The sequence below is a fragment of the Podarcis vaucheri genome, assembly GCF_965113315.1.
Source record: "Podarcis vaucheri genome assembly, chromosome: 8".
NCBI lineage: Eukaryota > Metazoa > Chordata > Lepidosauria > Squamata > Lacertidae > Podarcis > Podarcis vaucheri.
Genome location: NC_138766.1, coordinates 42,693,427 through 42,707,247, shown reverse-complemented (window position 1 = coordinate 42,707,247; position 13,821 = coordinate 42,693,427). Strand labels below are relative to the sequence as shown.

General features: G+C 40.2%; 1 protein-coding gene across 4 annotated transcripts in view; it reads left to right on the top strand.

The window, feature by feature from the left end:
* Positions 1–13,821, top strand: part of CDH7 (cadherin 7) — a 123,526-nt gene that overhangs the window by 89,218 nt on the left and 20,487 nt on the right. For all 4 annotated transcript variants that reach the window (XM_082235197.1, XM_082235198.1, XM_082235200.1 and 1 more), the window contains exons 6-7: positions 282–469; positions 6,185–6,438. In XM_082235197.1, the coding sequence (XP_082091323.1) occupies positions 282–469; positions 6,185–6,438 (442 nt within the window). The remainder of the gene's footprint in view (positions 1–281; positions 470–6,184; positions 6,439–13,821) is intronic.

Here is a 13,821-nt window from a genome sequence, read left to right as displayed (position 1 = left end):
ACCCAGTCGTCAACAACATGGAGCACTTTAGATGAACATGCTGGCTGGTACTGATGGAAGCTGCATTTCAGTCATCTTCACAATCAGCAGCAGCATCTTGAGGGCACCAGATTGGCCAAGGCTGAAAGAACATTTTCCCTCATGGCATTTTAAAGAAATACCAAATGTATTATGTTTAGAACCCTTCCGCTATAAACTATGTGAGGTCATTGATTGATTGATTGATTGATTGATTGATTGATGAACAGATGAAAATCCAGGGACTGTTCTGAACTTTACAGGATCATATCAATATAATGTCCCTGAATCGCTACCCGTGGCTTCGGTGGTCGCCAGATTAAAGGCTGCAGATGCTGATGTGGGACCGAATGCTGAAATGGAATATAAAATAGTGGATGGTGATGGCTTGGCCGTTTTCAAAATCTTAGTGGACAAAGAGACACAAGAAGGAATCATTACAATACAGAAGGTAACCTCACTTCATTATTTCTGTCACGGTACACAAGTAACATCATCTCACTTTCAGTTTATGCAAAGAAGAGGCTTCAGCCATAAGACAGATAAATAAATACCAGTGAGACCTGCAACCAAAGGTTGTATTATAGAGCACTGCTGCTTGGGATACCAGTCATTTCATTCCCCTTCACCCCATTTTCTGTACCTCACCTCCTCTAACCATCAGCTAGCAGACCATGGCCACTCAGACATAGTCTCTATTGGTCTCTTTTTGGGGTTCCCACCTGGGGGGGGGGCTCTGAATATTTTTGTTCTTCTGAAAACCTTGGGGTTCTCCCAATCTTGCTGACATCTCACATGTGGGGTGATGCCATTTTTGGTTACATAACCAACAACTCACAGTCTGAACATTGGAAATCAAGAGAAGGATGCCTTGATCATAAAACACACATTAAGAATTCTCAGCTATGTAGAACTCCCCCCCCCCCCCCGCGCCGCCTTAGTCAGCTAAAAGGTAAATATCAGAAGTGATTTCATCGAATGTCAGCATACATACATTAATTGAAAATGGATAGAGTAACCTTCAGTAGTTATGTCAGGGTTAACAAGAAATGTATCAACAGTGCCAAGAAAGAAATGTTGTAGTTCCATGGTTGAATGGACAGAATGAAGGACGAATTCTGAAAGTTCAATCATCCTGTGGTTTTGTTCTATACATATGGAATCCTTGCAGTAGACAAATTGTCACTGATGTTCCATGAACAATGAATGATTCTGTAAATGAGGGAGTTACTTTCCCCTTCCTTCTCAGTCTGTTCAATGGGGAAGATAGGAATAGATGGTCCCTTTAGGGAAATCTAGTTGATTCTTAATCTGAGTATGTGCCACAGAAAACAGTTTTGTTTTCATAACTTTTGTTATTTGAAGACAGTATTGCAGTCTCCTTCCTTCCTTCCTTCCTTCCTTCCTTCCTTCCTTCCTTCCTTTCTCTCTCTCTGTGTGTATGCGTGTGCACATGCGTAAGTGCATTTCAATATTGTTGTAATTTTCTGATTTTAGTCTCTTTGTTCTTATTGCATTGTTTGTTTTATAATCCCCAGTGAAATTGCCTGATGGAACAAGGTTCCTGGGACTCTTGTTCATTTGACAGATGCACAAACCTGATTAGTGTTAAGATTAACCAAAAGGGGGGAAATGATTCTCCAGCAACAGGCCTTTTAATGATAGATTACCGTGAATTATATCATTTGATAGTTGTCATATAGTTTTGTTTAAAAGGAGAGTCTCAGACAGCTTCCTTTGAAGAATAACTGCGTATCGAGTCCTTCCTTCCTTCCTTCCTTCCTTCCTTCTCTTGTTCTTCTTCAACAGAGAGGGCTTGCCTTGTAATTTCCTTCAGACAAGACAAAATGCTCACTTTTTTTCAAAAAAGTTGAATGGATGAGGCATAGAATCTAATCAGATACCACTAATGCACAGATATTAATGAAGCTGTCAAGCTCCATTCACTGTGCTGAAGGAAGAACCAAAGTATGCTTTGTCTTTTTAACCTTCAGCACTGTTCTAGTGATTTGTGAGTTGTTTGCTTGCTATTCTAACAATCCCCATATTCCAGTTATGGTCAGGAAGGGGTAAAGTGAATGCCAGCTAAATGATGGTTGTTATAAAATAAACATTAGCGTCAAAGTGAAGCAAAACAAACAAAAAACAAAAAACAACCCTTTTGATGGAGCATCTTTAGAAATTAAAGCCTCTCTAAAACTTTCTGCATTGTAAGAGCTACTTTGCTTTCCACTATGTCACTGCAAAATTTCATCGTTTCATTCATGAGAAAATCAATAAAACGACTATTTCCCCCCCCCATCTGATCCAGTATTTGAGAGCAAGAGTCCTGTCAGACAGATGGAGCCATTTAATTATTGCTACATGAAATCACAGAGTTTGAAGGGACCCTGAGATCATCTAGTCCAACCTCCTGCAATGCAGGAATATGTCGTTGTCCCTTACAGGGATCGTACCTGCAACCATGGTATTATCAGCACGATGCTCTAGCCAACTAAGATGTCTGTTAGTTCAGGGTGAGCAGGATCTAATTCTGTGGGATGGGCTGAATGTTGTATATGGCAGCCATTACTGATTAACAACTGTGGGAGAGAGGTCCCTAGACACTTACCAGCAAGCATTCGCTTGACGGCAGTAGAGAGACTGGGCGGCTGGCACATGGCTCTTGAATAGTCAGAAACACCCAGTGTAGGCCTATAGCATGATCAATCCATGCTCACATGTGACACTGCCTGACCATGCTCTTAAACAGTATATAATTTATTTTTTCTCCCCTGCCCCCATAAAAATTTTTCTGTTATTACCTGTTACAACAATAAACTATTGCAATTTATAAAACACTAGAGTACTGGTGTTCTTGTCACATTATCCGCTTTCCTCTATGAGTTCAATGCAAGACATTAAAACATTAACAAATCCACGGAACACATTTCTCCATTCTGACATTTTCTGGCATTATCCTATGGACACTCCACACTTGAAGCTCTCATTCTCATGCTAAATGATGGTGCCACATGCTGTCTGAACATAGTAAGAGTACCTCTTAACCCAGTAAAAACAATTAGGCATGTCTATTTCTGATTCAGGAAAGAACAGAGTTAGTTAGCAATTGTTGTATGTCTTTATGTCAAGTGAGCATTATGCTATAGTCATCAAACTCTTTCTGTCTGCTGTATTTTTATTAGGAAACTTACAAGAGGGCTGCTTTAAATAGATTTCTTTTGTTTTTTTTCACATCAAGTACTTAATGTCTTGAAAAACTGGCAATAGTTCATACTCCATTCACTTTTTCCAACTGGCTGCTTTTGTTGTAATAATTTTCCATGAAGCAGTTTTACGAGACTGTATGCATGATGTATCTATACATTTCAGCAATTCTCACTCTTGTTTTTGCAGTTGGTACAATCTTGCAAAAACAGCAGTGATTGAGACTTGTTGAAATGTAATTATTTACTTCTTTATTATATTCTTAACCCAAACATTCATCATATGATCCCAGGTTGGTTTACAGTTCTGTTACTTAGCAATTCCAATGGGAAAATTCATAATGCACCATATTCACAGCATTGCTAAATAAAATAGCAAATGTGATAATAATATGTTGGTTGAAGTATGTGTGTATATCTGCAACTTCCTAGGCAGTGCAGTTGGTATGAATTCTAAACCCCGAACCAAAGCACTTTGGAAAGACCCAGGACATGTCCTCCATAGCTCCACACACTGAATCAGACCCCTTCCAAAACTTGGGGTCTTAGTCAAAGAGACACAAAGACACAGACAGTTTGTGAAAACCTCCAACACCCAATATAACTTTGGTGGTTTGTTTATTTTTTAAATTCAATTTATATCTTGCCCTTGCTCTGAAAAGAGCCCAGGGCATCACATAACGATAATGTTATGTATGATTGTTGGGAGACGGGAGAAGTGCCGTTGTGAGTGATAGCTCTGGTTTCGAGCCACAGAATGACCTCAACGGGAGTTTCATTTTATTTTCATTCATGGTGCTTTTAGGAGAGATGTGGAAGGCTCTGATCAGCTGCTTTCATTTATCATAACTCTCTAATCTCTGGACCTATCCTTATGAAGTTTTGCAGGTTTTTCAGATAGGGTTCCCCTCACTGTTTATGCTGTTTTCATACATACTAAGGCACCAAAAGTGGCTTCCCAAGTCCTGCTGCCGCTTACCAAACAGTTTGAATCCATTTTTTGTCCTTACCTGACCTCTTGTGTAATTTGTAGGCACTTATTTGATCTGCTACCTCCTACGTTGTGAAGTGTTGTGATAGCAACATTAACTGCAATTTGTTCTACCATTCTTCTTAATCAATCTAATTTACATGTTTGATTGTGACATTAGCAGCAGTTCAACTGCTTACCATTTGGCTGATTTATATGATTTGAAAACAGCTTCACACACTCAAAAATATTATTATGATTTATTATTGTTAGCTTGAGTTCCATTATTTACTCTCATTAAATAATTATCTTGTTTTCTAATTACCCACATTTTGAAAGTTAATGTGTAAAAATATCAAATAAACCAATCAATTATTAAGCAAATTCTGGTTTCTTTTCTTCATTTCTTCTCCTGAAAACATATGCTGTTACCTTATAATAATAATAATAAATAATTTTTATATGTACATTAAATTTAAAAAATAGCAATACAAAGAGACAGTTTACTTACCAATGCACACAACATTATGCAGTGTTCTTGCATTATGCAACCATGTCCCGGTAGAAGCTCCGTGGAACTGCATTCTATTCATTTAGTTAACAAAATGTATACACTGCTTACTAGAACAAAGGTCCTCTAATGCTTTACAATGGATAGTTCAAAGTATTCATTAAAAACACAAATAAAAATAAACATTAAAAACAAGTTACACAAACATATTAAAATGGAAAAGGCAGTAATTTCAAAACACTGCTACTTACTAAAATCACATACTAAAATTATGTGCCTAGGTAGGATCGCAGTAAGAAAAAAAAAGTCTGCAGCAGTCACCAAAAACAATAACCTGCCATATATCAATAGACAAGGAGATCTAAAGTGTAAGTGCTGCCACACTTAAGGTTCAGTTTCTTGCATGTGTGAAATCAACAAATTTTGGCACTTCTAAGTGGTTGAACTGGCATGTATGGGGTGAGGCAGTCCTTCACAATCTGATCCCCAGCTACTGAGTGCTTTACTTGCTAATAATAACGTCTTGAATTAGGCCCAGTAACAAATTGGCAGGCAGTTTAGATTTCTAAGCAAGGCTGCTGCATGCTGAAAGGGTCTCGTTCCTGTCAACAATCATGCTGCCGCATTCTGGGACATGGGTGGCGCTGTGGTCTAAACCACTGACCCTGTTGGGCTTGCCGATCAGAAGGTCGGCGGTTTGAATCCCCGCAACAGGGTGAGCTCCCATTGCTCTGTCCCAGCTCCTGCCAACCTAGCAGTTCGAAAGCATGCCAATGCAAGTAGATAATTAGGTACCGCTGTGGCAGGAAGGTAAACGGTGTTTCCGTGCGCTCTGGTTTCCATCACGGTGTCCCGTTGCACCAGAAGCAGTTTAGTCATGCTGGCCACATGACCTGGAAAGCTGTCTGTGGACAAATGCTGGCTCCCTCGACCTGAAAGCCAGATGAACACTGCAACCCTATAGTCATCTTTGACTGGACTTAACTGTCCAGGGGTCCTTTACCTTTACTTTTTTTTTTTTTACCTAACTGTAGCTTATGGACCAAACACAAGAGGAGCCCTACTTAAGAGTTCTTTGATGTAATCCTCTCTTGAAGTCACCATATTCTGCCTAAAGTTTGGTAGACTAGGTATTTCTGCTTGGCTCTCCATTTAGCTAGACTACATTTAGCTCCCCAATTAGCTGGATTATTTAGTGTTCTTACTGGTGTGGCAGATGCTCTTTCACAGAACCTTATTCCATTTGGACCTCAGTGTGGGTTGACTTTTAAAATCTCTGTTGCTGAGTGGGGGGGGATCTCTTATGTGAATTAGCTCAGACTGTGAGAAATATTGGCATTGTGGCACTAGTAACATTTTGTACTTAGGAATGGTAAGCCTACATATTATTCACTCATATTTGCATGTCAAAGAGCTGGCTGATTATAATTTAGAAGTTGACTCTGCTGCTTAAACTTCTAAATCACCTTTTCTCTGTAGGAGCTGGATTATGAAGCCAAGGCCAGCTACACCTTGAGAATAGAAGCAGCAAATAAGCAAGTTGATCCTCGTTTTTTAAGCCTTGGGCCCTTCAGTGATATGACAACAGTGAAGATCATTGTGGAGGATGTAGATGAACCACCTATATTTACCTCGCGTTTGTACACTATGGTAGTGTCTGAAGCAGCTAAAGTTGGCACCATCATTGGAACTGTTGCAGCTCATGACCCAGATGCATCTAACAGTCCTGTGAGGTAATTTTGCATTTCATTTCCTACTTTTGCTGCTGCTTATATCTATATATATAAAAAAATACTGTCTTCCCAGATAGAAAAAACACCTTGGGTTGTATCAAACTAAGTTCTTCTCAGAGTTGTTGTTGGCTTCCATCGTTCTCAAGAGACAATGAAGTATGCCTCCCGGGGTGGAGCCAAACCACTGGAGAATCACAGTGCCTGCTGGGGCTGCAGAGACCAGTAACTCACACTGTTTTTGCTTCATTAACAGCACTGAAATGACCTCTTCAGGGGGCAAGTCTTGGGCTCCCCAGATGACAATATTTTCCCCCTCTTGGTCTCACTGATGTGGTCCAGAGGAAAGCAGAGCAATACATTTTTTCACCAGCTTGGTTGCAGTAGTTGCCAGAAGGAGGCGTACAAGATGCCATTCAACTGCCTTAGGGACTCTACTCTGGATTTGCGCAGGGTTTACTCTTTAGCGCCTCTTCTCTTAAAGACATCATGCAATGCAGTGGGTATGGAGTTTCCCTTGGGATTTACTCCTGAATGCTTTCTCATGAATGAATATAGTGGAAGTTTAGGATCAGAGTTTTCCTTCTCCTAGATGGGCCACCTTCTCAGGTTGATGAGTCACACCTGCCCCTCACTTCCCTCTACAGCACATGCAGTAACTGCCTTCTTGAACATTGGGCCCAGTATTGGTCTCGTCTTCTCGACCCAAGCCTGTCTTTGCATGTAGGGGAAGTCTCTAACTCACTGAAGGTTTAAGACCCATAAGCTACCCTCTTATGGTGTAGCTGCTGTCACATATTGACCCCTTCCCTGAGCCACAGGTGAGAGCTAAGTGGAACTCTCCAAAAGTGGACAGACTACTCTAGAAGGAGCATGTCATGTCCCCAGCAGAAGTACTACCCCTTTCCTCCCCAGAGTAAACCCACTGGAACTAGTAGACCTAAGTTAGACATGCACATTAATTTCAATGAGTATATTTTTAAGTACAGCTTAGTTAGATACTGCTGAGCATATTTTGTTGTCATTTGGATTGACTTGTCTTGGTATTTTCTGGGTTCAAGACAAAGCTTGGGAAAGGAACTTTTAAGTTCACTTTGATGTGGAATGGTCTGTGCACTCCCATTATGTATGCATAGGCCATGCATTGCTTGTGAAAGTCTTTACTCATGTGCAGTTTCACTTTGCTAAGGACCCTTGAGCAGCCAAATCAACATATCACCAATTTGTTACTACGTTGTAGCTGTAAACAGATTTAAATCCTTTGGGGCACAGCATAATACAAATATTTTAAAACATAAATATTCTTTCTACCCTGCAGTATGCGCCCATATAATTACATTTCAGTGATTTTGTTGTATCCCTGTGTTTAAATCGCCTTAAAATATACTCCCCACTCCCAGCACTACACATGAAATCATAACTGGATTATGTAAGCAAAATATTTTGTAGAAGACAAGAAGCCATTATTATCCACAATCCATAGCTTATGTTCCAATTAAATTAATTACGCCAAACGCTTTGCAGAACAAGTTATTTACAGAAAGGAAGCAATGTGTATGTTGGATGCATATTGGATGTGCATTTTGCAGAAATCTGTTCCCAAGCCTCTCTTTACTGGAGGTGCATTCATTTATAAAATTGTATCTTTGTAGCTATATCCTTGCAATGTAAGTGCTGAAAATGTATTTCAGCCTACAAATATTTCTCTCTCTCTCTCTTTCTCTCTCTCTCTCTCTCTCTCTCACACACACACACTGCTGTTTTTCATATATATGTATATCTCACTCTAGGTTGGTCAAAAAAGGAGCTCTTCAAAATAACTTAATGTGATTCAAAAGTACTGTGAATGTTCATAGAATGTTTATCAAATACTTGTGTAAAAGAGCAAATACAATTGAAAGGCCTGAGCTCTGTCTGTTTATAGGGCAGCAGTGCTAACCATGCAGTGTGTTATTGGAGCTAGACTGAAATCATGTTTAGGTGCCGGGGCTCCCCTTGAAAAATATATGATGAAATAAGAAGAGATCACCTTTTAATACATGAAGTGTGTCCCTTTGTCATCTGGGACTGGGGGAAAGGATGAAAGTTCCAGAGGATTCACAGCTACCAAACTCAAAATGATATGAAGTGCAAGGCCTTTTTATAGCCTTTTTATATGCCTGCCTGCCTTTGTTTAGTCCTGATTAGAATTTCTCCCAAGCTTGGCAGCTTGAAAGAAAGAGAAAATGGGGCAGTACATCTGATAAAACATATTGTTTTCACTATTTGTTTTAGACATCTTACACTTATTCATTATTTTAGTATATAAGGCTGTACTTCTATACAGGTTCCCTAAATTACTCTGCCATAAAGGTTTTTATTGCAATCCTCCTCATTTTGTTGTATGCTTGAGAAAATTGAACTACAGCTTTTAAAGTGACTGGCTCCATCACTTAAAAAGCAGGTTGAGCCTGTCTAGGGAAAGTGATTTCAAACACCTGTATAGTCAAAGACTCATTGAACAGCCTTGGGAACATTACTATCTCTCTCTCAGCCTTAGCACAGGAATTATAGTAGTCTACTTCAGTTTATTTATATATATATATATATATTTATTAATTTTCAGCAAAAGAAAAATAGACAAACATTTCCACTTTACAAATTTTCTCTTTTTTGGACTTCCATCAGCCATTCTGACAATCATCCGAATTAAACTTAGTAGTCTACTTCAGTTTAATGGGACGCGGGTGGCACTGTGGGTTAAACCACAGAGCCTAGGACTTGCAAATAAGAAGGTCAGTGGTTCGAATCCCTGCAACGGCGTGAGCTCCCGTTGCTCGGTCCCTGCTCCTGCCAACCTAGCAGTTCAAAAGCACGTCAAAGTGCAAGTAGATAAATAGGTACCACTCCAGTGGGAAGGTAAACGGCGTTTCCGTGCGCTGCTCTGGTTCGCCAGAAGTGGCTTAGTCATGCTGGCCACATGACCCGGAAGCTGTACGCCGGCTCCCTCGGCCAATAAAGCGAGATGAGCGCCGCAACCCCAGAGTCAGCCACAACTGGACCTAATGGTCAGGGGTACCTTTACCTTTACCTTTACCTTTACTTCAGTTTAAGGAAACACCCAGGGTTGTATCCAGTTCTCCATGTGCATTTTTTCACTGGTGCAACTAGACTTCCTTGTCTCTCAACCTCCAGAGCTGTTTTGATGCTGTTCAGGGGGCTAGAGGAGAAAGTGGGAGGAACAGGAAACTCTTCTGCTAGTGGTAGCATCTAGTGAACAGAACCACTCAAAAGTGTGACCCAAAAAGCAAAATTCAGCTTGGATACAGTTTGTTTTATAGGTCTCTCCAAATCATTGAAGCAGGGGTTGAGGGATGAGGGTACAGGGGGCTGCAGTGGGAAATGAAGGGAAGAGAGAAAAATGTTGTGCAAGCTGCCTACATTTATGCTGCTTGAATACAACCCAACGTTATTAGAAGGCTTTAATCAGCTGAATTTTTCTCAAGGAAATATGTCATGCAAACTAATGTTCTCGGAACTGGCTTTTGACTAGCTATGCTGAACAGTGTCAGGGTTAATAGCTAGGAAGCTTGAGAGCTGTCCAGAGATTAAATTCCATCTGCCCAGGCCTGCCAAGAGTGGCTACATTGCAAAGGTGACAGGCGATGTCTCTGGGGGAAGGATGCCAACCATGAAGCTGTTCAAGAGCTGTGCATTGCTGACCAAATACAGCAGTTCAAGCATGAGGAGAAAACAAAAGCAGGGAGTTACTAAAATGAAAGCCAAATGAGCATGTCATCAGTGCAGAAACATTCCTAAAGGGTAGGCAATAAAAATAATTGATGCTCTTTGGGTTCATTAAACTGGACCAATTTAGTTAGAGTCACACAAGGGGTCATATTTTCAAATTTCATCTGCAAGGGTCCTCCAAACCCCCCATTTTTTTTCCAGGGTTGCAGAGAGAAGGGGTGGGACAAAACTCCATTCTGTGATTGTGAATTCTGTTCCATTCATGGAAGATACATTAAGATCCGGGCCACTGCCTTCAGTAACTAAAATGCAATGATATTGATATTTTTGTAATATTCAGATATAGTTTAAAATGTAATTGCTCACTCAGTGAAAACAACAAAAATATTTTGATTGGTTAACAGCCCTGCAAATAATTAGCGACTGGCACTCATGTCACTTTCACAAAATTCTAAATGTTCCCACTGGCCCAAAATGGTGGGTGACCCCACTTCCGGGTTAGCGCCTCCGGCAATGGCGGATTTCCTCTGATCAGGAGGAATCCGCTCCGTGGAAATTAGGGTCTGGCCGCCATAGCAAAGGCGGAGACCCACTAAAAAACCACAGGCGGGAGAAGCCTGTGGAGGTGGGATTCGGCTGGCACCTTTTGCGCCTCCCCTACTCACGGGGAAACCCAGTTTCGGGGTTCCGGAGCGACGTGGGGTGAGCAGCGCGGTGCTTCTAATCGACTGCTTCTTTCACGGAGTGAAGCCGCATTGCTGTTGCCGGAGAGCGCTGACTTTTTCCTGCGAACAATTGGACTTTAAACAACTACCCGTGAGTAGAACGGAAAATTGGATCTTTAAACATATTAATTTGGCACCGAAACGGGAAGGTTTCAAACAGGAAGTCCGCCTTCCTCTTTTGTAAATAGATTGAAGCAAAGACGTTGCAAGCTAAAGTCTGGAAAGCCTTTTGTAAAGGATTAAATCTCCATCGGTTAAAATTACTAACCCCCCCTTGGAAGCAGGAGAAGAGGGGGAAAATTTTAGATCGCCTAAGCCTGCAGGAGAGAGAGTGAAGAAAGATAAATTACCACTGTTTTGAACCTGGGAACGGGCTGCCAGTAAGATCGACGTTTTGGGAAAGTTCATTGACTGTGAATAAAACGTATGTTGACAGATAGTTAAATAAGAGAAATATATTGTTTCCATTGTTTCCTTTTGCACTTAAAAAGGAGCAAAAGTAACTGAAAATCGAAACTAACTTTGTTGCTGGTTCTGCGTTTAAAAGGACGGATACAAATAGAAATTGTTTCCCCTAGAGGGAGCTTTTGAAACTGTTGCAGGAGTGGAGCTGGGGAATTTTCCAGCTGCAGAGATTAAAGACCGTGAGAATCAGAGATGGACCTTGGACAAGAATGTCGACAGAAGAAGCCTTAGTGATTGCATTTTGCAAGACAAGTGCTTTATTGGAATAGCTTCATGAGAAGACGGATGTGATGATTATTAAAATTGACAATTTGGGACAAAAAATGACTGATTTGGGACAAAAAGTGAATACCTATACAGAAACTACACAGGAATTGATTCAGGAATCTGTTTTGACATGGCAAGCTGTGGAGAAGACGAAGGCGAAAGCTGTTGTTGAACCTCAAGTAATACAAGTGGAGAGAGCAATTTGATGAACATAAGCTGTTGCCTTTTACGATTGAATCTAGAGAAAGCCAGATTTGGAGGGATGGAGTCCCGCTTGGATTGGAGAAGGAAAGTTGGATAGATCCCCTTATGTAGGAATGTTCTGGCTTTTGGGATCTGGATTTGGGTCAGGGGGAGATTGGAGTTGTGGGGGCCTTTAGCTTTGGAGGGATTTTGAAACACACTCTGAAATATCTTTTGGACTTTAGTTCTGACTATGGAGAATGGGCTGAGCTGTCGAGAAGGAATAAAGACATTGTTAGGTTGGAGTTTCCCCAAGATCTACTCCTCAGTGCCAAAGGAAGGAAATTAAGAACAAGATTAGCAGAAGATAAAGTTAAGTGCATGTATAAATATGAAGAAGATCTGCAGAAGGGACATGGAAAAGAGTTAAGAGCCTCGGACAGAAGATCACCAGGTTGATGGACCATATGGAATTGATGGAAAGGACTGACAGAATCCGAGATCAGGGAGAAGAGACGGTGGAAGAAGATTGGAAAAAAGTTTAAAAATTTATTTAGAGAAATATTGTAAAATTAATGAGTGTTAGAAAAATGTTGAAATGAAATTATACGGCTTTAGTAGAAATGTTATAAGGAGTTAAGTATAAATAAGTTTTAGGGTTTTAATGGTAAGATAAGGTTAAAATAAATTAAGACAATTAAATGACAGAAAACAGTGAAAGATGGAAAGGATTTGCTGAAATAATAACTAGAACACAAAAAAGGGAGGTGTGAGGAGGTCGATGAAACAAGATATAGAAATATTGGATGTGTTTTTAATTGTTTTTGCTTTTGTTTTTGTTTTGATGTATTGCGTCTTTTTTATATGTACTGTAATGTATTGATTTGTATTGTTTACTTTTTCTCTTTCTTTTTTACTTCTTTCTGTAACTCTTAAACTTTTAATAAATATTATTTTTTAAAAAAACAAAATGGTGGGTGACTCCTGTTGTATATTTGCAGAGCCTTTTTGAGCAATGTGATAGAAAATCCCGCCCTTTCTGTTCTATGAAAGCACTGTTGATTCAGGAAACCATTGTAGTGGATTACTGCACTAAAAAACAGAATGAAGGCTTGCCATCTGGGAATAATACTGTGAAGTACAAATGTACAAACTGTCTCATCTTTACAATCAAAATCATCACTGTTTGAGCTATCCATCCTTTTGGTTAAAAGTGAACAAAGACACACACACACACACACACACACACACACACAAAGAGAGGGTTTTTTATTGTTGTCACTTCCGAGGAAAGTGGAAGCATTTCATGTGAAGAGAACATAATTTGCAACAGCTTGTCCTCGCCTTTTTTCAAGCAGTGGTATTTGCATCCTTAAGCATGTTCCCACAGCATTGTGAACCTAGTTCTCTCAGTAGTTGCTATGAAAGATCTGAACTTTTGCTTTACCTTGATTGGCCAAAGAGGTAAAAATCTTGACCTGCTTATTTCTTTCCAATCAAGCTGTGGAATGCTGTGTGGCCTTTCCATCTCCCTTCTTCTCCACTGTACATTAATTGACTAAAGTGCTCGTGTGTGTGTTTTTCAGAGTCTTTTTGCTGGGAACCCTTCTGCAGGTATCTTAAAGTAAAATGTGGATGCTACTCTATTTTGATTTGCTTATGTAGAATCCTAGTTAAATAGTTTCCAGTGCTACTTACACCAGGGCAAGAAAACCTGCCACACGCCAGATATTATTGGACTTCAGTTTTGGTCAGCCTCAATTAGCATGATCAATGAATGGTCATGGATTAGTAGTACAATAAATGTGGAGGGCCACAGGTTCCCTAACCCTGATTTACATCCACATCACAACTACACTTCCCTTTATGTGCATTAATTTGCTTCTCTTCGCCTCCTGCATCATGTAGAGAGATTAATGTGATTGAGAACTCCCTTTCAATGGAAGGTGATCCTTTTGGATGGATGAGTCACTGCCCCACCAACCTCAATCTACCCTCAGCCAACCCTCACCTGCCT